Raw genomic sequence first — 25,254 nt, forward strand, 5'->3', positions numbered from 1 at the left:
ACTACACCAGTCACGTGGTAACTAGTGTAGTTAGTCTGGTGACTAGTGTCGTAACTAGTGTAGTGACGAGTGTAGTTAGCCTGGTGGTCACCACCTGGCTAGCTACACCAGTCACGTTGTAATTAGTGTAGTTAGCCTGGTGACTAGTGTAGTAACTAGTGTAGTGACTAGTGTAGCTAGCCTGGTGGTTACCATCTGGCTAACTACACCAGTCACGTGGTAACTAGTGTAGTTAGCCTGGTTGTCACCACCTGGCTAACTACACCAGTCACGTGGTAACTAGTGTAGTTAGCCTGGTGGTCACCACCTGGCTAGCTACACCAGTCACGTGGTAACTAGTGTAGCTAGCCTGGTGACTAGTGTAGTAACTAGTGTAGTGACTAGTGTAGTTAGCCTGGTGGTCACCACCTGGCTAACTACACCAGTCACGTGGTAACTAGTGTAGCTAGCCTGGTGACTAGTGTAGTAACTAGTGTAGTGACTAGTGTAGTTAGCCTGGTGGTCACCACCTGGCTAACTACACCAGTCACGTGGTAACTAGTGTAGCTAGCCTGGTGGTCACCACCTGGCTAACTACACCAGTCACGTGGTAACTAGTGTAGCTAGCCTGGTGGTCACCACCTGGCTAACTACACCAGTCACGTGGTAACTAGTGTAGTTAGCCTGGTGGTCACCACCTGGCTAGCTACATCAGTCACGTGGTAACTAGTGTATTTAGCCTGGATGTCACCACCTGGCTAGCTACACCAGTCACGTGGTAACTAGTGTAGCTAGCCTGGTGACTAGTGTAGTAACTAGTGTAGTGACTGTAGCTAGCCTGGTGGTCACCACCTGGCTAACTACACCAGTCACGTGGTAACTAGTGTAGTTAGCCTGGATGTCACCACCATAAGTTGTTATTCTGTTAAGGGGCAGTTACCCCGTGTGTTGGTGTTAAATGTGTTGCCTCCAAGAGTACATCTATGACTCAGTTGAACTCACTACACTAGTAACTAATTATTATGATGATGCTGCTGGTGATGCTGCTGCTGATGCTGCCGCTACTACTGATGACCCTGCAGCTGCTGATGATGATTATGATTATGATGATGCTGATGACGAGGTGGCCTCGTCCATTGAGGCCTAACCTTGCCGCCGGAGCCTTCAGTGTGCGCCTGGGCTTGGGCCTGAGCCTGGGCCACGGCGGCCATTCCCAGGTGGGTCATGTGACTCATTGCCATGGAGACGTGGTGATGGTGGTGATGCTGCTGCTGCAGGCCCACGGGCAGCAGGTGGTGAGGCACCATCATGAAGGGCAAGGCTCCGTTCAGGTGCTCGAGTCCTGGTCGCCATAGAGACGCGGGAGACAGAGGAGGAGCATTTTTTTGTTACGTTATTTTACATATATTTTTTTAACAAGTTTTTTTAAAAATATATATATTTAGAAAATGTGATTTTTTGCATTCTTTAAATATATTTTCATATTTTAAAAACATTATAAATTAATAAAAAATATATATATTTTATTAATAATTGTTTAAAATCTCATCTTTAATTCTTTTTTTTTATATATTTGTTTAATAATATTTTTTTCATTAAAAAATATATATTTTCTTAACATATAATTTTTTAGAAATATATTTTGAAAACTGTACTGTTACATCCGCACGTACACATGCACATCATCAGAACGGAATGGGAAAAAAAACGATGACGTGCTGCTACGTACACACGTGTACACGTACGTCATCAGAACGGAATTGTAAGGAAAAAACGATGACGTACTACTACGTACGTAACGGGAATGGGAATGGGTTTTAATAGCACAACAAGCCAAACATCTAAATCAGGTTTCCAAAAGCGTTAAACGACACTCGGGCGAACCGTTGGGGGCAGTCCATAAATGACGTCACGCACCTGGGGGGGGGGGGGGGGGGGTGGGGGGTCAGACATTTGTGACGATGTGTGACGAGGGAGGGGGGGCGGGATGTTTGAGAAATGTGACGTCACATCAAAATGCGCAACTTTAAATAAATATAGACAAACACGTTCTGCTTAATGAAATAGACTTTTTGATAAATGTTTTTCTCCTGCAGCATCAGAGTGCAGCGCCACATTAAATACGCGCTACTACGATGTGACAATAGTTTAAAGCGATTTGAAGCTAATTTTATTTTTTGGGTCGCGGGGTGGGGGGGGGAGGGCAGAGCTTTGTGACGTCATATTTGAGGGGGGGGGGGTCTGACTTTTTGTGACGTCGTGTGAGTGAGTGGGGGGGGGTCAAAAATCGTCCCAAATCGCGTGACGTCATTTATGGACGTAGCCCACCGGGGTGCTGACGATGCGAAGGCCTCACCGTTGGAGAAGAGCTGAGAGCCCTGGACCTGAGACAGAGGGCGCGCCGAGGCCATGCCCGGAGGCCCGCTGTGCACGGGCCCAGAGGTCGCGGGGTCAAAAAGCGGAGCGGCCATGGCGGTCGGAGTTCGCCGCCTCGCTCCGAGCCAGGAGATGTCCACGCAGCCTGGAGTCGGGGGACACGTGGTGAGCACGTGGTGAGCACGTGGTGAGTACGTGGTGAGGAGTACGTGGAGACACGGGCATGGAGAGAAGGAGACAAGGAGAGATGGAGACACGGGGCGATGAGGACACCGAGGAGACGGGGGACGAGAGGAGGAGGCACGGGGACACGTGGAGATGGGGGAGGACACGGAGAGACGTAGACACGGGTAGAGAGTAGACGCACGGATGTGATTACGGAGAGACGCGTGGACACGGGGACACGGAGAGACGGGGACACGGAGAGACGGAGAGACGGAGAGACAGGGACACGGAGAGACGGGGACACGGGGACACGGAGAGACGGAGACACGGGGACACGGAGAGACAGGGGCACGGAGAGACGGAGAGACAGGGACACGGAGAGACAGGGACACGGAGAGACGGAGAGACAGGGACACGGAGAGACGGAGAGACGGAGACACGGAGACACGGAGAGACAGGGACACGGAGAGACGGAGAGACGGAGAGACGGGGACACAGAGAGACAGGGACATGGGGACACGGAGAGACGGAGAGACGGAGACACGGAGAGACGGGGACACGGAGAGACGGAGAGACGGGGACACAGAGAGACGGAGAGACAGGGACACGGAGAGACGGATAGACGGAGACACGGAGAGACAGGGACACGGAGAGACGGAGAGACGGGGACACAGAGAGACAGGGACATGAGGACACGGAGAGACGGGGACACGGAGAGACGGAGAGACGTGGAGACAGACAGACGCGGAGACGCGGGGGCCAGGAGACGAGACCTGAGGACACTGAGAACCACAGCAGACACCGGCAGCGGTCAACGCTACGCCGAGCGACGCAACCCGGCGAGCCGGGTTCGATTCCCGCTCACGGCCAGCACCGGTGACGGTTATCCGGGCGTCGCCACTGGGGAGACAAAGGCGGCCGGGCGTGGTTGCTGTCCACCCCCCACCACCCACTCCCCCTCATCGCGTGCCACAGTGCGCGCCTTCATAGGATTGCTACTGCTCGCTGACAGCACTTGCCCCGCACAAGTCTGTTGAGGCTATACGGAGGGGAGGGGGGTGGGCACTTTTGTCTTTGCCTTTGCGCGCGCGTTGATTGGGACTGAATTTTACTCACGAGCGCTGTTAATAACAATAGCTGCTGCTGTTGTTGTTGTTGTTGGGACGTCATCGGGGGGGGGGGGGGAGAAGGGGAGGCTCATGCCCACTGGGGTGGGGGTGGGTTCATGCCCAAGCAATCCACTGTCTGGAACGCGTCTACTCGCGTCCGGAGAAAATTCACAAATGCTGTTAATTATTATTGAGACACGGTCAAGGGGAGAGAGAGAGAGAGCGGTGTGTGTGGGTGTGTGGGGGTGTGTGTGTGGGTGTGTGGGGGTGTGTGTGTGTGTGGGTGTGTGTGGGGGTGTGTGTGTGTGAATGGGTGTGTGTGTGGGTGTGTGGGGGGGTGCGTGTGTGTGGGTGGAGACGCTGCTGCTGAGACTGGAGCGTGCCACTAAGAGATGGGGCCTTACCATCAGCCCCACCAAAACTAAGCACCTGCCTGGGTATTTTGTACCATCGGACACTCCACCCCCACAACTCCCAATCGGTGATGGGGCAGTTGTGGAGAGAGTGGAGAGTTTCCCATACCTGGGCAGTGTGCTTATGACTGACTCCAGTTTAACAGCAGAGGTCTCACTCCGAATCAGTCGAGCGGCAATATCTTTTCATTGGTTGCGTAACGCTGTGTGGAAGCTACTTGGTCTGTCGCTCCGCACTAAGCTTCAGGTCTTCTCGGCCACGGTCATTCCCTCCCTTCTTTACGCTTGCGAAACGTGGACCCCCCTAATGGAACATCTTCGCCGGTTAGAAACATTTAGGCTGGCCTGCCTACGATCCATCCTGGGTTTAACCAGACTGGATTGTGTGAGGAGCTCACAAATCCTTGAAAGATCTGGGCAGGGTCCCATCGGTGAGCTCCTCCGGCAGGCAAGGCTGCGATGGCTGGGTCATGTAGCCCGCATGCCCAGCCACCGCATGCCGAAACAGCTTTTGTTTGGCCGGATTGAGGGGCCTAAGCGGGCGCGGCACAGGCTAGCGAAGAGATGGAGTGATGTGGTACAGGAGGACGTGGAGCTGAGTGGACTTGCCAATGACTGGTACCAGCGGTGTCAAGATCGGCCTCTGTGGAGGAGGCTCGTGAAGGATGCTACTGGGCAGTTAGAGGTAGTCGCCCTCCAACAACAACGGAGGGCGGAGGAGCGACGCTCAGAACAACGAGCGGAGCGCCGGGTGGCTAAAGCACAGCAGGTTGGCACAGTAGGGGGCACAGGTGGTGCATCAGCCAGTCATCTGAGTCAGTCGACCCGTGGCACCTGGGTCTGCCCCGTGACCTCCTGCCAGCGGGCGTTCGACACTTCACGTGGCCTCAGGGTGCACATAGCCTGGCACAAGCGTCGTGGTGACGTCACCGCCACTTAGTGGCGAATGGCGGTTGTTGTTGTTGTGTGGGTGTCTGGGTGTGTGTGGGTGTCTGGGTGTGTGGGGGGGTATGTGTGTGTGTGTTGGCACTGTAGGGGGTACAGGTGGTGCATCAGCCAGTCATCTCAGTCAGTCGACCCGTGGCACCTGGGTCTGCCCCGTGACCTCCTGCCAGCGGGCGTTCGACACTTCACGTGGCCTAAGCGTGCACATGGCCTGGCACAAGCGTCGTGGTGACGTCACCGCCACTTAGTGTCGAATGGCGGTTGTTGTTGTGTGGAAGTGTATGTGTGTTTGTGCGTGTGTGGGTGTCTGTGTGTGGGTGTGCGTGTGGGGAGCGGTGGTGTAGCGGTTAGCGCTACGCTGCGCTACGAACCTGGCGACCCGGGTTCGATTCCCGCTCACGGCAAAACACCGGTGACGATTATCTGAACCGGTCCTGGGCCTCCCCTAGGTCGACTCAGCCTCAAATGAGTACCTGGTACGGTGTGCAGTAAACATCGCCACTGGGGAGACAAAGGCGGCCGGGCGTGGTGGTGCTGGCCACCCACTCCCTGGTGTGCCGTTCCGGCCTTCACAGGTGCTCGCTAACAGCACTTGCCCCTACAGTCTGTTAAGGCTACACGGGGGATCTTTGTGTGTGCGGGCAACTGAATGATCTGAACCGGTTCTGGAATCACAGCACTGGCACTAGCACGCAGCTCTCGTTTTTGTCAGAACCGACGACACGTGACCCATCACACGTGATGGGTCACGTGTCGTCGTCACGTTCACGTTGTACAGCAGCTGCCGAAATGCTCTGGACGCGTGCACGTTGATTATTTATGTTCAGGAGAGAAGGAACAAACCCAGAGAGACAGAGAGAGACACGCAGACTCCAAATATACAGCAGCAGGCATCGAACCCACGACCTCCTGTAGACCAGGCGAGGTAGTTAACATCTCACCACGGAGAGAGAGACACGCAAACTCCAAATATACAGCAGGTGTCAGGGTCGGGTTGGAACCCACGACCTCCTGTACACCAGGCGAGGTGGTTAACATCTCACCACGGAGAGAGAGACACGCAAAGTCCAAATATACAGCAGGCGTCGTCAGGGTCGGGATCGAACCCACGACTTCCTGTACACCAGGCGAGGTAGTTAACATCTCACCACGGAGAGGGAGAGAGACACGCAAACTCCAAATATACAGCAGCAGCAGGCATCGAACCCACGACCTCCTGTAGACCAGGCGAGGTAGTTAACATCTCACCACAGAGAGAGAGGCACGCAAACTCCAAATATACAGCAGCAGGCATCGTCAGGGTCGGGATCGAACCCACGACTTCCTGGACACCAGGCGAGGTGGTTAACATCTCACCACGGGGAGAGAGAGACACGCAAACTCCAAGTATACAGCAGCAGGCATCGTCAGGGTCGGGATCGAACCCACGACTTCCTGGACACCAGGCGAGGTGGTTAACATCTCACCACGGGGAGAGAGAGACACGCAAACTCCAAATATACAGCAGCAGGCATCGTCAGGGTCGGGATCGAACCCACGACTTCCTGGACACCAGGCGAGGTGGTTAACATCTCACCACGGGGAGAGACACGCAAACTCCAAATATACAGCAGGTACCGTGAGGGTCGGGGATCGAACCCACGCTTTGCCCCACCGGTGACATTAAAACAGTTGGCGCCACGTTGGACTGGTGGAATATAAAAAAAAACACAAACACGGTACTTTCAATATATTTTTTGAAAAATTACGTCTTAATATTGGGACCATCTGGAGTGGCCATCTGTTCTGCCATGAGAGGACGCGCCTGGCACTTCTCCCTGGCCGTGTTTCCCCGTTTAACTGCACAGACGTGTACGTCTATCTTCAAGAACCATCACCATCAGCCATGGTGAATCCACTGCTGGATGAAGGCCTCCCTCTCCAGGTCATTTTCGGCGCCTCGCAAGATTATAGGGTGCCTGTGTGAGTCTGTGGGTCTCTGTGTGCCTGTGTGAGTCTATGGGTCTATGTGCGAGTCTATGGGTCTCTTTGCGAGTCTGTGGGTCTCTGCTGTGTGAGTCTATGGGTCTCTGTGTGAGTCTGTGGGTCTCTTTGCGAGTCTGTGGGTCTCTGTGCGAGTCTGTGGGTCTCTGTGCGAGTCTGTGGGTCTCTGTGTGTCTATGTGAGTCTGTGTGAGTCTGTGCGAGTCTGTGGGTCTCTGTGCGAGTCTATGGGTCTCTGTGCGAGTCTGTGGGTCTCTGTGTGAGTCTATGGGTCTCTGTGCGAGTTTGTGGGTCTCTGTGCGAGTCTGTGGGTCTCTGTGTGTCTATGTGAGTCTGTGTGAGTCTGTGCGAGTCTGTGGGTCTCTGTGTGAGTCTATGGGTCTCTGTGCGAGTCTATGGGTCTCTGTGTGAGTCTATGGGTCTCTGTGTGAGTCTATGGGTCTCTGTGTGAGTCTACGGGTCTGTGTGAGTCTACGGGTCTCTGTGTGAGTCTAGGGGTTTCTGTGCGAGTCTGTGGGACTCTGTTTGAGTCTATGGGTCTCTGTGTAAATCTATGGGTCTATGTGCGTGTCTATGGGTCTCTGTGTGAGTCTGTGGGTCTCTGTGTGAGTCTATGGGTCTTTGTGTGAGTCTATGTCTCTCTGTGCGAGTCTATCGGTCTCTGTGTGAGTCTATGGGTCTCTGTGTGAGTCTATGTTTCTCTGTGTAAGTCTACGAGTCTCTGTGCGAGTCTATGGGTCGAATCCTGGGCCTCCCCTTAGGTCCGCTCAGGCTTAAATGAGTGCCTCATGTGGTGTGTATAATACATCGGCATTGGAAAGACAAAGGCGGCCGGGCGCGGCGTTGGACATCCGCCCACCTCGTATGCCGTGCCGGACTTCATAGGTGCTGCAACTCGCCAAGAGCACTTGGACCATAAGTTCTGTGTAGGCTACACGGGGGAGCTTTGCCTTTTGTGAGTGTGATAATAAGCTAAAGCAGAGTTTGTTTGAGTCAAGTGTGCTTTGTGTGACCCGGTTAGAGCAGGATTAGCCTCATTTGCAAGAGTGACTTTCGTCTTAAGGGTATTACGAACAGCACTTGCCCCTGACGGCAGCGTGCAGCCTACACGGGGGACCTTTGCATTTGCGGTCGTGTGTGTCGGAGCGCGTGTCGTGTCGTTCGATTAACCACCATCTGAACCGGTCCCGGGCCTCCCCTAGGTCGACTTGGCCCTAAATGAGTAGCTGATTGCGGTGTGGAGTAAACATCACCAGCTGGGGAGACAAAGGCGGCCGGGGCGTGGTGCTGGCCACCCACCCCCTCATGTGCTGTGCCGGCCTTCATAGGTGCTACTGCTGGTCTCTGTGTGAGTCTATGGGTCTCTGTGTGAGTCTATGGGTCTCTGTGTTAGTCTATGGGTCTCTGTGTGAGTCTATGGGTCTCTGTGTGAGTCTATGGGTCTCTGTGTGAGTCTATGGGTCTCTGTGTTAGTCTATGGGTCTCTGTGTGAGTCTATGGGTCTCTGTGTGAGTCTGAGTCTATGGGTGTCTCTGTGTGAGTCTATGGGTTTCTGTATGAGTCTACGGGTCTCTATGTGAGTCTATGGGTCTCTGTATGAGTCTATGGGTCTCTGTATGAGTCTATCGGTCTCTGTGTGAGTCTATGGTTCTCCGTGTGAGACTCTGGGTCTCTGCGTGAGTCTATGGGTCTCTGTGTGAGTCTATGGGTGTGAGTCTATGGGTGTGATTCTATGGTCTTTATCTGCTGAGTTTGGGACTCAATGTGAGTCTGTGGCTCTCTGTGTGAGTCTATGGGTATCTGTGTGAGTCTATGGGTCTAATTGTGAGTCTCTGGGCCTCTGCGTGAGTCTATGAGTCTCCGTGTAAATCTATGGGTCTCTGTATGAGTCTATGAGTCTGTTTGAGTCTATGGGTCTCTGTGTGAGTCAGTGGGTCTCTGTGTGAATCTATGAGTTTCTGTGTGAGTCTACGGTTCTCTGTGTGAGTCTATGAGTCTCCGTGTGAGTCTATGGGTCTCTGTGTGAGTCTATGGATCTCTGTGTGAGTCTATGGCTCTCTGTGTGAGTCTATGGGTCTTTCTGTGAGTTTATGAGTCTCCGTGTGAGTCTATGGGTCTCAGTATGAGTCTATGAGTCTCTGTGTGAGTCTATGGGTCTCTGTGTGAGTCTATGGGTCTCGGTGTGAGTCTATGTGTCTCTGTATGAGTCTATGGGTCTCTGTGTGAGTCTATGGGTCTCTGTGTGAGTCTATGGATCTCTGTGTGAGTCTATGGCTCTCTGTGTGAGTCTATGGGTCTCTGTGTGAGTCTATGGGTCTCTGTGTGAGTCTATGGGTCTCTGTGTGAGTCTATGGGTCTCTGTGTGAGTCTATGGGTCTCTGTATGAGTCTATGGGTGTGAGTCTATGGTCTTTACGTGTTGAGTTTGGGACTCAATGTTAGTCTTTGGCTCTCTGTGTGAGTCTATGGGTCTCTGTGTGGGTCTATGAGTCTGTTTGAGTCTATGTGTCTCTGTGTGAGGCAGTGGGTCTCTGTGTGAGTCTATGAGTCTCCGTGTGAGTCTATGTGTCTCTGTGTGAGTCTCTGGGACTCTGTGAGTTTATGAGTCTCCGTGTGAGTCTATGGGTCTCGGTATGAGTCTATGAGTCTCTGTGTGAGTCTATGGGTCTCTGTGTGAGTCTATGAGTCTCTGTGTGAGTCTATGGGTCTCTGTGTGAGTCTATGGGTCTCGGTGTGAGTCTATGTGTCTCTGTATGAGTCTATGGGTATCTGTGTGAGTCTATGTGTCTCTGTGTGAGTCTATGGGTCTCTGTGTGAGTCTATGAGTCTCTGTGTGAGTCTATGAGTCTGTGCGTGATACTATGAGGCTCTGTGTGAGTCTATGGGTCTCTGTGTGAGTCTATGGCTCTCTGTGTGAGTCTATGGGTCTCTGTGTGAGTCTATGGGTCTCTGTGTGAGTCTATGGGTCTCTGTGTGAGTCTATGGCTGTCTGTGTGAGTCTATGGGTCTCTGTGTGAGTCTCTGGGTCTCTGTGCGAGTCTATGGGTCTCGGTGTGAGTCTCTGGGTCTCTGTGTGAGTCTATGGCTCTCTGTGTGAGTCTATGGGTCTGTGTGTGAGTTTATGGGTCTCTGTGAGAGTCTGTGGGGCTCTGTGTGAGTCTATGGGTCTCTGTGTGAGTCTATGAGTCTCTGTGTGAGTTTATGAGTCTCTGTGTGAGTCTATGAGTCTCTGTGTGAGACTATGAGTCTGTGCAAGAGTCTATGAGTCTCTGTGTGAGTCTATGAGTCTGTGCGTGAGTCTATGAGTCTCTCTGTGAGTCTATGGGTTTTTGTGCGAGTCTGTGGGTCTCTATGTGAGTCTATGAGTCTGTGCGTGAATCTATGAGTCTCTGTGTGAGTCTATGGGTCTGTGTGAGTCTCTGGGTCTCTGTGTGAGTCTATGAGTCTCTGTGTGATTCTATGGGTCTCTGTGTGAGTCTATGAGTCTCTGTGTGATTCTATGGGTCTCTGTGTGAGTCTATGAGTCTCTGTGTGATTCTATGTGTCTTGACGATAGTGTGAGTCATGGGCCTCCCCCTAGGCCCCGTCAGCCTTAAATGAGTACCTGGATTGCGATGCGTATAAAGCAACTGCGGAGACAAAGGCGGCCGTGCGTGGATGCTAACCACCCACACCCCCCTCGTGTGCAAGGCCACACGGTGTGGGATCTTTTGGGTGGCCTCTGTATGTCCCCACGTGTTCGCATTTAATGTTTGGTGAGGGTGTGAGGGTGGCAGGTAGTCAAATTACCCTCTACATATATTTATAATAAGAAAAAAACCAAATCGACCGCGATCCCTGTGGCCTCACCAGCTAGTTTCGGCCGCCGCTTTCATCTCTGCAGGGCCCACAAGGTCAAAGGTGACCTGCCGCAGAGGTTAGGAGGTTGTGGGAGCTGTTCCAGATGGTCAAGAACGTCCCCCAGACCCATAGACTCACACATAGACCCATAGACTCACACAGAGACCAATAGACTCACACAGAGACCCATAGACTCACACAGAGACCCAGACTCACACAGAGAGCCATAGACCCACACATAAACCCATAGACTCACACAGAGACCCATAGACTCACACAGATACCCATAAACTCACACAGAGACCCATAGACTCACCCAGAGACCCATAGACTCACACATAAACCCATAGACTCACACAGAGACCCATAGACTCACACAGAGACCCATAGACTCACACAGAGACCCATAGACTCACACGGAGACCCATAGACTCACACAGAGAGCCATAGACCCACACATAAACCCATAGACTCACACAGAGACCCATAGACTCACACAGATACCCATAAACTCACACAGAGACCCATAGACTCACACATAAACCCATAGACTCACACAGAGACCCATAGACTCACACAGAGACCCATAGACTCACACAGAGACCCATAGACTCACACAAAGATCCATAGACTCACACAGAGACCCATAGACTCACACAGAGACCCATAGATCCACACATAAACCCATAGACTCACACAGAGACCCATAGACTCACACAGATACCCATAAACTCACACAGAGACCCATAGACTCACCCAGAGACACATAGACTCACACATAAACCCATAGACTCACACAGAGACCCATAGACTCACACAGAGACCCATAGACTCACACAGAGACCCATAGACTCACACAAAGACCCATAGACTCACACAGAGACCCATAGACTCACACAGAGACCCATAGACTCACACAGAGACCCATAGACTCACACAAAGACCCATAGACTCACACAGAGACCCATAGACTCACACAGAGACCCATAGACCCACACATAAACCCATAGACTCACACAGAGACCCATAGACTCACACAGATACCCATAAACTCACACAGAGACCCATAGACTCACCCAGAGACCCATAGACTCACACATAAACCCATAGACTCACACAGACACCCATAGACTCACACAGAGACCCATAGACTCACACAGAGACCCATAGACTCACACAAAGACCCATAGACTCACACAGAGACCCATAGACTCACACAGAGACCCATAGACTCACACAGAGACCCATAGACTCACACAAAGACCCATAGACTCACACACAGACCCATAGACTCACACAGAGACCCATAGACTCACACAAAGACACATAGACTCACACAGAGACCCATAGACTCACACAAATACTCATAAATCCCCCCCCCCAGCCCCTAATGTGATCATCACTGCATCGCTTTGATTTATCCAGGGGACTTAATGTTTAGATTACAGACATTTAAAAAAAAAACAATGATATGAACGGTAAACATTTTTATCGCAGAAATGTTGTTTTGTTTCGAGTAAAATATTATGTTCAATTGTCGCCGCCTGAATGGGTTTTGTGGGCATCAGGAGTAAAGATTGTTCACTCTGCAGCAGCACAAACTACAAACCAGATCACATCGAGATACAAACTACAAACTTGTGGTCGTTTATGCCGAGAATATTGTTGCTGTCAGACTGCGGCGGTGGTGGTGGTGACGGTGGTGATGGTGGTGGTGACAGTGGTGGTGACCGTGGTGGTGGTGGTGGTGGTGATGGTGGTAACGGTGGTGACGGTGGTGATGGAGGTGGTGATGGTGATAGTGACGGTGGTGATGGTGGTGGTGATGGTGACGGTGGTGATAGTGGTGGTGGTGGTGATGGTGGTGACAGTGGTGACGGTAATGGTGGTGGTGACGGTGGTGGTGATGGTGGTGGTGTCGGTAGTGATGGTGGTGGTGACGGTGGTGATGGTGGTGGTGACAGTGGTGGTGACCGTGGTGGTGGTGGTGATGGTGGTGATAGTGGTGGTGACAGTGGTGGTGACCGTGGTTATGCTGGTGATGATGGTGGTGACGGTGGTGACGGTGGTGATGGAGGTGGTGATGGTGGTAGTGACGGTGGTGATGGTGGTGGTGATGGTGGTGGTGACGGTGGTGATAGTGGTGGTGGTGGTGATGGTGGTGACAGTGGTGACGGTAATGGTGGTGGTGATGGTGGTGGTGATGGTGGTGACAGTGGTGATGGTAATGGTGGTGGTGACGGTGGTAGTGATGGTGGTGGTGTCGGTAGTGATGGTGGTGGTGACGGTGGTGAAGGTGGTGGTGGTAGCGGTGGTGGTGATGGTGGTGGTGATGGTGGTTGTGGTGGTGACGGTAGTGATGGTGGTGGTGACGGTGATGATGGTGGTGATGGTTGTGGTGGTGGTGACGGTGATGGAGGTGGTGTTGGTGGTGGTGATGGTGGTGTTGGTGGTGGTGATGGTGAAGGTGGTGGTGACGGTGGTGACGATGGTGGTGGTGGTGACGGTGGTGACGGTGATGGTGGTGGCGGTGATGCTGGTGGTGAAGGTGATGGTGTTAGCTGTGGTGGTGGTGGTGGCAGTGGTAGTGGTGGTGGCGGTGGTAGTAGTGGTGTTGGCGGTGGTAGTGGTGGTGGTGGCGGTGATGGTGTTAGCTGTGGCAGTGGTGGTGGCGGTGGTGGTAGTGGTGGTGGCGGTGGTAGTGGTGGTGGTGGCGGTGATGGTGTTAGCTGTGGTGGTGTAAGCGTGCGTGCATCATTGCGCGCGGTTTGGCCTGACTAGTGACCACGTGTCGATCGCCGTCAGTTGCAATTCGGAATAAATTTAAACCGATGAGCGGCCATGTTGTTCGTGTAAGTGCGTGTGTCTGTGTGCCCGGAAAAGTCCTGGCAAGGATTATTCAACATCGCCTTGCTAGGCACGCTGAGGAGAGGCTTGCGGAGCCCCAATGCGGTTTCAGGAAAGGGCGGTCCTGCACACATGCCATATTTTATGTCCGTCTGCTACAGCAGAGGTGTAGGGAATTCCAACAAGACCTACATCTCTGCTTTATTGACCTGGTCAAGGCCTATGATACCATCAGTAGGCCTGGGCTCTGGGTCGTTCTTCGTGCTTTTGGAGTACCTGACCCTCTGCTCACGCTCATTAAGGACCTTCTTGATGGTGAGCGGGCCCGGGTAAAACTACGTGGCCAGGAGTCAGAGCCATTCCCTGTACACCTTGGAGTGCGACAGGGATGTCCTCTGGCTCCAACATTATTTAACATCTATTTTGACCACGTAGTTCGTGAAGCTTTCAATAGCTGTATTGGAGGAATTTTCATTTGGTACAGATATAATGGGAGGCTGATCGATGCCCGGGTGCGGTCAAGGGATGGCTCCCTATTGCTCAACCACGTTATGTATGCCGATGATTTGGTAATAGCTGCTCATTCAAAGGAGGAGTTGGAGACGCTGCTGCTGAGACTGGAGCTTGCCACTAAGAGATGGGGCCTTACCATCAGCCCCACCAAAACTAAGCACAGGCCTGGATATTTTGTACCATCGGACACTCCAACCCCACAACTCCCAATCGGTGATAGGGCAGTTGTGGAGAGAGTGGAGAGTTTCCCATACCTTGGCAGTGTGCTCATGACCGGCTCCGGTTTAACAGCAGAGGTCTCACTCCGAATCAGTCGAGCGGAATTATCTTTTCATCAGTTGCATAACGCTGTGTGGAAGCTACCTGGTCTATCACTTCGCATGACGCTTCAGGTCTTCTCGGCCAGTCATTCCCTCCCTTCTCTACGCTTGTGAAACGTGGACCCCCCTAATGGAACATCTTCGCCGGTTAGAAACATTTATGCTGGCCTGCCTACGATGCATTCTGAGTTTAACCAGGCTGGATTGTGTGAGGAGCTCACAAATCCTTGAAAGATCTGGACAAAGTCGCATTGGTGAGCTCCTCCAGCAGAAAAAGCTGCATTGGCTGGGTCATGTAGCCCGCATGCCCAGCCACCGCATGCCGAAACAGCTTTTGTTCGGCCGGATCGAGGGGGCTAAACGGGCGCGGCACGGGCTAGAGAAGAGATGGAGTGATGTGGTACAGGAGGACGTGGAGCTGAGTGGACTTGCCGATGACTGGTACCAGCGGTGTCAAGATCGGCCTCTGTGGAGGAGGCTCGTGAAGGATGCTACTGGGCAGTTGGAGGCAGAGGAGCGACGCTCACAACAACGAGTGGAGCGCCGGGTGGCTAAAGCACAGCAAGTTGGCACAGTAGGGGGCATAGTTGGTGCATCAGCCACTCGTCTCAGTCAGTCGACCTGTGGCACCTGCGTCTGCCCCGTGACGTCCTGCCAGCGGGCGTTCGCGACTTCACGTGGCCTCAACGTGCACCTAGCCTGGCACAAGCACCGCGGTGATGTCACCACCACTTAGTTGTTATTGCTGTGTGAGTGGGAGTGCAAATGTTAGTGCTACGCTGCGCTACGAACCCGGCGACCCGAGTTCGATTCCCGCTCACGGCCACCACCACCGGTGACGATCATCTGAACCGGTCCTGGGCCTCTCCCCTAGGTCGACTCAGCCTCAAAACGAGTACCCGGTGTAGCGGTGCATAGTAAACATCGCCGCTGGAGAGACAAAGTCGGCCGGGCGTGGTATCGTCCACCCCTCCCCCCGTTTGCCACAGTGTCGACCTTCACAAGGCAGTGTGCAGGAGTTGGGTGGATAAAATGGTACTCACCCACGGCGGTTGTGGGCCGACCTCCAACCCCATCGTCGCCGTTGCCCCGGTGACCATTGCCCCGGTGACCGTCGCCAGGCGTCCCGTCGCCATGGTGACCGTTGGCGGCCTCCGCCTTGAGCTGCTTGGCATTGTGGGGGTCTCGGAAGTTGGGGGGAGGGGAGGGTCCTCCTCCCCCCACCCCCACGCAGCTTCCCCCTGCCCCCACCAACCCCAGACCTGGGCAAGAGATAGAGACACAGGCAAAGGTCCCCCGGATAGCCATCTCACGGAGCCGTCGGGGACAAGTGCTGTTAGCGAGCGGGGCTGAGCCGCCACGGTCCCTTTGTTTCGAAAGGGGGGGGGGGTGGAGTGGTCAGCACCACGCCCAGCCGCCTTTGTCTCTCCCCGTTACTCATTGGTCGCCTTAGATTTCTCTCTCCACGTTGAGAATCGCCGTCGCGCGTCCGGAGTCAATTGCCCGCTGCTGTACATTTCACATGATGGTGATGATGGTGATGATGGTGGTGATGGTGGTGATGGTGATGATGGTGTTGATGGTGATGATGGTGATGATGATGATGGTGGTGATGATGGTGGTGATGATGGTGATGATGATGGTGGTGATGATGGTGATGATGGTGATGATGGTGGTGATGGTGGTGATGGTGATGATGGTGGTGATGGTGATGATGGTGATGATGATGGTGATCATGGTGGTGATTATGGTGGTGATGGTGATGATGGTGATGATGGTGGTGATGATGGTGGTGATCATGGTGGTGATGGTGATGATGGTGATGATGATGGTGGTGATAATGGTGATGATGGTGATGATGGTGATGATGGTGATGATGATGGTGGTGATGATGGTGATGATGATGGTGGTGGTGATGATGATGATGGTGATGATGGTGGTGATGATGATGGTGATGATGGTGGTGATGATGATGATGGTGATGATGGTGATGATGATGATGGTGGTGATGATGGTGATGATGATGATGGTGATGATGATGATGATGGTGGTGATGATGGTGATGATGGTGATGATGATGGTGGTGGTGATGATGATGATGGTGATGATGGTGATGATGGTGATGATGATGGTGGTGATGATGGTGGTGGTGATGATGGTGATGATGATGGTGGTGATAATGGTGATGATGGTGATGGTGATGATGATGGTGGTGATAATGGTGATGATGGTGATGATGATGATGGTGATGATGATGATGGTGGTGGTGATGATGATGGTGATGATGGTGATGATGGTGATGATGATGGTGGTGATGATGGTGATGATAGTGATGATGATGGTGGTGGTGATGATGATGGTGATGATGGTGGTGATGATGATGGTGATGATGATGGTGGTGATGATGGTGATGATGATGATGGTGGTGATGATGATGATGGTGGTGATGATGGTGATGATGATGGTAATGATGATGATAGTGGTGATGATGGTGATGATGGTGATGGTGATGATGATGGTGGTGATAATGGTGATGATGATGATGGTGATGATGATGGTGGTGGTGATGATGATGATGGTGATGATGGTGATGATGGTGATGATGGTGGTGATGATGGTGGTGGTGATGATGGTGATGATGATGGTGGTGATAATGGTGATGATGGTGATGATGATGATGATGGTGGTGATAATGGTGATGATGGTGATGATGATGATGATGGTGGTGATGATGATGATGGTGATGATGGTGGTGATGATGATGGTGATGATGATGATGGTGGTGATGATGGTGATGATGATGATGGTGGTGATGATGGTGATGATGGTGATGATGATGATGATGGTGATGATGATGGTGATGATGATGGTGGTGGTGATGATAATGATGGTGATGATGGTGATGATGATGGTGGTGATGATGGTGATGATGATAGTGATGATGATGGTGGTGGTGATGATGATGGTGATGATGGTGGTGATGATGATGGTGATGATGATGATGGTGGTGATGATGGTGATGATGATGATGGTGGTGATGATGGTGATGATGATGGTAATAATGATGATGGTGGTGATGATGGTGATGATGGTGGTGATGATGATGATGGTGATGATGGTGATGATGGTGATGGTGGTGGTGATGATCGTGGTGATGATGGTGGTGACGATGGTAGTGATGATGATGGTGATGATGGTGATGATGGTGGTGGTGGTGATGATGATGGTGGTGATGATGGTGGTGATGATGGTGGTGATGATGGTGATGGTGGTGGTAATGGTGATGATGGTGGTGATGATGATGTTGGTGATGATGGTGATGATGGTGATGATGGTGGTGATGGTGGTGATGGTGATGATGGTGATGATGGTGGTGATGATGGTGGTGATAATGGTGATGATGGTGGTGATGATGGTGGTGATGGTGGTGATGGTGATGATGGTGATGATGGTGGTGATGATGGTGGTGATGATGGTGGTGGTGATGGTGATGATGGTGATGATGGTGATGATGGTGGTGGTGATGGTGGTGATTATGGTGGTGATGGTGATGGTGGTGATGATGGTAGTGATGGTGGTGATGATGGTGGTGATGATGATGATGGTGGTGATGATGGTGGTGGTGATGATGATAGTGATGATGGTGATGGTGGTGATGATGATGATGATGGTGATCATGGTGGTGATTATGGTGGTGATGGTGATGATGGTGATGATGGTGGTGATGATGGTGGTGATGGTGGTGATGGTGATGATGGTGGCGATGATGATGATGGTGATGATGATGGTGGTGATGGTGATGATGGTGATGGTGGTGATGATGGTGGTGATGATGATGGTGGTGATGGTGATGATGGTGGCGATGATGATGATGGTAATGATGATGGTGGTGATGGTGATGATGGTGATGATGGTGATGATGATGATGGTGATGATGATGGTGATGATGGTGATGGTGGTGATGATGATGATGAGGGTGATGATGATGGTGGTGATGGTGGTGATGGTGATGATGGTGGCGATGATGATGATGGTGATGATGATGGTGATGATGGTGATGATGGTGGTGATGATGATGATGGTGGTGATGGTGATGATGGTGGTGATGGTGATGATGGTGGTGATGATGATGGTGGTGATGGTGATGATGGTGGTGATGGTGATGATGGTGGTGATGATGATGATAGTGGTGGTGATGGTGGTGATTATGGTGGTGATGGTGATGATGGTGATGGTGGTGATGATGGTGGTTATGATGATGGTGGTGATGATAATAGTGATGATGATGGTGATGGTGGTGATGATGATGATTTTGATCATGGTGGTGATTATGGTGGTGATGGTGATGATGGTGATGATGGTGGTGATGATGGTGGTGATCATGGTGGTGATGGTGATGATGGTGATGATGGTGGTGATTATGGTGATGATGGTGATGATGATGGTGATGGTGGTGATGATGGTGGTGATGGTGGTGATGATGGTGGTGGTGATGATGATGGTGGTGATGGTGGTGGTGATGATGATAGTAATGATGATGATGGTGATGATGGTGATGATGGTGATGATGGTGGTGATGATGATGATGGTGGTGATGGTGATGATGGTGGTGATGGTGATGATGGTGGTGATGATGATGATGGTGGTGATGGTGATGATGGTGGTGATGGTGATGATGGTGGTGATGATGATGATAGTGGTGGTGATGGTGGTGATTATGGTGGTGATGGTGATGATGGTGATGGTGGTGATGATGGTAGTGATGGTGGTGATGATGGTGGTTATGATGATGATGGTGGTGGTGATGATAATAGTGATGATGATGGTGATGGTGGTGATGATGATGATGGTGATCATGGTGGTGATTATGGTGGTGATGGTGATGATGGTGATGATGGTGGTGATGATGGTGGTGATCATGGTGGTGATGGTGATGATGGTGATGATGGTGGTGATTATGGTGATGATGGTGATGATGATGGTAATGGTGGTGATGATGGTGGTGATGGTGGTGATGATGGTGGTGGTGATGATGATGGTGGTGATGGTGGTGGTGATGATGATAGTAATGATGATAATGGTGGTGATGGTGATGATGGTGGTGATGATGGTGGTGATCATCGTGGTGATTATGGTGATGATGGTGATGATGGTGGTGATAATGATGATAGTGGTGATGGTGATGATGGTGGTGATGGTGATGATGGTGGTGATGATGATGGTGGTGATGGTGGTGATGATGATGGTGGTGATGGTGATGATGGTGGTGATGTTGATGTTGGTGATGATGGTGGTGATAATGGTGATGATGGTGATGATGGTGGTGATGATGGTGATTATGGTGATGATGGTGGTGATGATGGTGATGATGGTGGTGATGATGGTGGCGATGATGGTGATGATGATGATGGTGATGATGGTGATGATGGTGGTGATGGTGATGATGGTGGTGATGATGATGGTGATGATGGTGATGATGGTGGTGATGATCATGGTAATGATGATGGTGATGATGGTGGTGGTGATGATGATGATGGTGATGATGATGGTGATGATGGTGATGATGGTGGTGATGGTGATGATGGTGGTGATGGTGATGATGGTGGTGATGATGGTGGTGGTGATGGTGGTGATGGTGATGATGGTGGTGATCGTGATGATGGTGGTGATGATGATGATGGTGGTGGTGATGATGATGGTGGTGATGATGATGGTGATGATGATGGTGATGATGGTGATGATGGTGATGATGATGGTGATGATGGTGATGATGATGGTGGTTGCTATCATTTGTGATTGACAGGGTCGCTTCTATAATGGAGGTTTTTTATTGGGTCAGATCGCGTAAATGTATAAATGTTATAGTAATAGGTTTTACCCTTTTAACTGGCACAAAAAACTGACACCTTTATTCAAGGCATCATGTTTGCAATAACCACAACACAAGCAGTCAAAATGCAAACAAAAGAGACAACTCTGATAATAATATGCACTGTCCTTGAATTTGATTGGTCCACACCCGAGACAGCTTTTCTTAGAGCCTATTCAAGGCATCATGCAAACCTGATGCCTTGAATAAAGGTGTCAGTTTTTTGTGCCAGTTAAAAGGGTAAAACCTATTACTATATCTTGTTACTGGCAAAGGAGGTCTCATAATCTAAATGCTCACCCCGAGCCCTCAATACTCTGATAGTGCGCTGTTTTTGAGTTGTACGCCTTTTGGCGTCTTCTGGTCCAACACCAGTGGAGACTAGGCTCTAAGAAAAGCCGTCTCGGGTGTGGACCAATCAAATTCAAGGACAGTGCATATTATTATCAGAGTTGTCTCTTTTGTTTGCATTTTAACTGGTTGTGTTGTGGTTATTGCAAACATGATGCCTTGAATAAAGGTGTCAGTTTTTGTGCCAGTTAAAAGGGTAAAATCCTATTTCTATATCTTGTTACTGGCAAAGGAGGTCTCATAATGTATAAATGTTGTTTCGCTAGTAATTACAACCAGCTTCATCAGGCGACAACCAGATCTGTGTGGTGGAATCCTGCTGTTTCCTTCCTTACATAGCGGCGTAGCAGATGCGGTGACCACCAAACTTCCGTGCTCTTGCGCAAAGTTTGGGGCATGTTAGTAATCATGATAGTAATCATGATAGTAATCATGATAATAAGCATGATAGTAATCATGATAGTAATCATAACTATTATCATGATAGTAATCATGATAGTAACCGTGATAGCAATGTTGATAGTAATAATGATAATAATCATGATAGTAATCATGATAGTAATCGTGATAATAATCATGCTAATAATCATGATAGTAATCATGATAGTAACCATGATAATAATCATAACAATCACGATAGCAATCATGATAATAATGATAATAATCATGATTATAATCATGATAATAATCATGATAGTAATTATGATAGTAATCATGATAATAACCATGATAATAATCATGATAGTAATCATAATAGCAACCTTGATAGTAATCATGATAATAATCATGATAGTAATCACGATAATAATCATGATACTAATCATGATTATAATCATGATAATAATCATGATAATAATCATGATCATGATAACAATCATGATGATAATCCCATCGATATTACGCTTTTCATCAAGGATCTCAAAGGTCATGAAGTGCGGCGGTTGAGCGAGCTACGTGGCTGCTATTCAGAAGCGACGCCGGCCATGGCAAGTGACGGCCTCACGACCAAGTGGCCGGCCCATCGCCGTCGTCACCATCGCGTCGACATTTGTAGCGGGAGCCGGACAGCTCTGAAACGCGTGGTGACGTCGATTACAGACGCGGAGGGAGAAAGAGCGGAGGGACCCGGAGAAAAATCCATGCGACCACACAGAGAGAGAGACACGCAGACTCCAAGTATACAGCAGCAGCAGGCATCGAACCCACGACCTCCTGTAGACCAGGCGAGGTAGTTAACATCTCACCACGAAGAGAGAGAGACACGCAAACTCCACATATACAGCAGCAGGCGTCGTCAGGGCCGGGGGGCTACGGCGACTTCTGTGGCGAGGGCTGCGGTGAGCGACTCCGGTAGGTGCTGATGAACCCCCCAGCGACAGGTCCCCGTCGTCAGATGAATCGTGACCTGCGCCTGCCCAGTGGCGTTTACTCGGACGAGTCGTCATCGTCGTCATCGTCGTCATCGTCATTCTTTGTTTATTGTGAGAGTCTATGCGTCCCTGTGTGCGTCTGTGGGTCTCGGTATGAGTCTATGGGTCTCTGTGTGAGTCTGTGGGTCTCTGTGTGAGTCTATGGGTCTCTGTGTGAGTCTATGGGTCTCTCTGTGAGTCTGGGTCTCTGTATGAGTCTGTGGGTCTCTGTGTGAGTCTGTGGGTCTCTATGTGAGTCTATGTGTCTCTGTGTGAGTCTGTGGGTCTCTGTGTGAGTCTATGGGTCTCTCTGTGAGTCTGGGTCTCTGTATGAGTCTGTGGGTCTCTATGTGAGTCTGTGGGTCTCTATGTGAGTCTATGTGTCTCTGTGTGAGTCTGTGGGTCTCTGTGTGAATCTGTGGGTCTCTGTGTGAGTCTGTGGGTCTCTGTATGAGTCTGTGTGTCTCTGTGTGAGTCTGTGGGTCTCTGTGTGAGTCTGTGGGTATTGTGTGAGTCTATGGGTCTCTGTGTGAGTCTATGGGTCTCTGTGTGAGTCTATGGGTCTCTGTGTGAGCCTGTGGGTCTCTGTGTGAGTCTGTGGGTCTTTGTGTGAGTCTATGGGTCTCTGTGTGAGCCTGTGGGTCTCTGTGTGAGTCTGTGGGTCTCTGTGTGAGTCTGTGGGTCTCTGTGTGAGTCTATGCGTCCCTGTGTGAGTCTGTGGGTCTCGGTATGAGTCTATGGGTCTCTGTGTGAGTCTGTGGGGCTCTGTGTGAGTCTATGGGTTTCTGTGTGAGTCTGGGTCTCTGTGTGAGTCAGTGGGTCTCTGTGTGAGTCTATGGGGCTCTCTGTGAGTCTGGGTCTCTGTATGAGTCTGTGTGTCTCTGTGTGAGTCTGTGGGTCTCTGTGTGAGTCTGTGGGTATTGTGTGAGTCTATGGGTCTCTGTGTGAGTCTATGGGTCTCTGTGTGAGTCTATGGGTCTCTGTGTGAGCCTGTGGGTCTCTGTGTGAGTCTGTGGGTCTCTGTGTGAGTCTATGGGTCTCTGTGTGAGCCTGTGGGTCTCTGTGTGAGTCTGTGGGTCTCTGTGTGAGTCTGTGGGTCTCTGTGTGAGTCTGTGAGTCTCTGTGTGAGTCTGTGGGTCTCTGTGTGAGTCTATGCGTCCCTGTGTGAGTCTATGGGTCTCTGTGTGAGTCTACGGGTACTCTGTGTGAGTCTGTGGGTCTCTATGTGAGTTTGTGGGTCTCTGTGTGAGTCTATGCGTCCCTGTGTGAGTCTATGGGTCTCTGTGTGAGTCTATGGGTCTCTGTGTGAGTCCGTGGGTCTCTGTGTGAGTCTATGGGTCTCTGTGTGAGTCTGTGGGTCTCTGTGTGAGTCTATGGGTCTCTGTGTGAGTCTATGGGTCTCTGTGTGAGTCTATGTGTCTCTGTGTGAGTCTGTGGGTCTCTGTGTGAGTCTGTGGGTCTCTACGTGAGTCTATGGGTCTCTGTGTGAGTCTGTGGGTCTCTGTGTGAGACTACGGGTCTCTGTGTGAGTCTCTGTGTGAGTCTGTGGGTCTCTGTATGAGTCTGTGTGTCTCTGTGTGAGTCTGTGGGTCTCTGTGTGAGTCTGTGGGTATTGTGTGAGTCTATGGGACTCTGTGTGAGTCTGTGGGTATTGTGTGAGTCTATGGGTCTCTGTGTGAGTCTATGGGTCTCTGTGTGAGTCTATGGGTCTCTGTGTGAGCCTGTGGGTCTCTGTGTGAGTCTGTGGGTCTCTGTGTGAGTCTATGGGTCTCTGTGTGAGCCTGTGGGTCTCTGTGTGAGTCTGTGGGTCTCTGTGTGAGTCTGTGGGTCTCTGTGTGAGTCTATGCGTCCCTGTGTGAGTCTGTGGGTCTCGGTATGAGTCTATGGGTCTCTGTGTGAGTCTGTGGGTCTCTGTGTGAGTCTATGGGTCTCTGTGTGAGTCTGGGTCTCTGTGTGAGTCTGTGGGTCTCTGTGTGAGTCTATGGGTCTCTCTGTGAGTCTGGGTCTCTGTATGAGTCTGTGGGTCTCTGTGTGAGTCTGTGGGTCTCTATGTGAGTCTATGTGTCTCTGTGTGAGTCTGTGGGTCTCTGTGTGAGTCTATGGGTCTCTCTGTGAGTCGGGGTCTCTGTATGAGTCTGTGGGTCTCTATGTGAGTCTGAGGGTCTCTATGTGAGTCTATGTGTCTCTGTGTGAGTCTGTGGGTCTCTGTGTGAGTCTGTGGGTCTCTGTGTGAGTCTGTGGGTCTCTGTATGAGTCTGTGTGTCTCTGTGTGAGTCTGTGGGTCTCTGTGTCAGTCTGTGGGTATTGTGTGAGTCTATGGGTCTCTGTGTGAGTCTATGGGTCTCTGTGTGAGTCTATGGGTCTCTGTGTGAGCCTGTGGGTCTCTGTGTGAGTCTGTGGGTCTCTGTGTGAGTCTATGGGTCTCTGTGTGAGCCTGTGGGTCTCTGTGTGAGTCTGTGGGTCTCTGTGTGAGTCTGTGGGTCTCTGTGTGAGTCTGTGAGTCTCTGTGTGAGTCTGTGGGTCTCTGTGTGAGTCTATGCGTCCCTGTGTGAGTCTATGGGTCTCTGTGTGAGTCTACGGGTACTCTGTGTGAGTCTGTGGGTCTCTATGTGAGTTTGTGGGTCTCTGTGTGAGTCTATGCGTCCCTGTGTGAGTCTATGGGTCTCTGCGTGAGTCTATGGGTCTCTGTGTGAGTCCGTGGGTCTCTGTGTGAGTCTATGGGTCTCTGTGTGAGTCTGTGGGTCTCTGTGTGAGTCTATGGGTCTCTGTGTGAGTCTATGGGTCTCTGTGTGAGTCTATGTGTCTCTGTGTGAGTCTGTGGGTCTCTGTGTGAGTCTGTGGGTCTCTACGTGAGTCTATGGGTCTCTGTGTGAGTCTGTGGGTCTCTGTGTGAGACTACGGGTCTCTGTGTGAGTCTCTGTGTGAGTCTGTGGGTCTCTGTATGAGTCTACGGGTCTCTGTGTGAGTCTACGGGTCTCTGTGTGAGTCTGTGAGTCTCTATGTGAGTCTGTGGGTCTCTGTGTGAGTCTGTGGGTCTCTGTGTGAGCCTGTGGCTCTCTGTGTGAGTCTATGGGTCTCTGTGTGAGTCTATGGGTCTCTGTGTGAGTCTGTGGGTCTCTGTGTGAGTCTGTGGGTCT

General features: G+C 51.1%; 1 protein-coding gene across 1 annotated transcript in view; it reads right to left on the reverse strand.

The window, feature by feature from the left end:
• Positions 1-25,254, reverse strand: part of LOC116955747 (uncharacterized) — a 92,503-nt gene that overhangs the window by 38,725 nt on the left and 28,524 nt on the right. The window contains exons 4-6 of the mRNA XM_032977027.2: positions 15,532-15,750; positions 2,336-2,500; positions 1,128-1,321 (exon numbers count right to left, since the gene is read on the reverse strand). Coding sequence (XP_032832918.2) covers positions 1,128-1,321; positions 2,336-2,500; positions 15,532-15,750 — 578 coding nt within the window. The remainder of the gene's footprint in view (positions 1-1,127; positions 1,322-2,335; positions 2,501-15,531; positions 15,751-25,254) is intronic.

The sequence above is a fragment of the Petromyzon marinus genome, chromosome 61 (assembly GCF_048934315.1).
Source record: "Petromyzon marinus isolate PM22_M1 ecotype Great Lakes invasive population chromosome 61, UKy_Petmar_22M1.pri1.0, whole genome shotgun sequence".
Taxonomy (NCBI): Eukaryota; Metazoa; Chordata; class Hyperoartia; order Petromyzontiformes; family Petromyzontidae; genus Petromyzon; species Petromyzon marinus.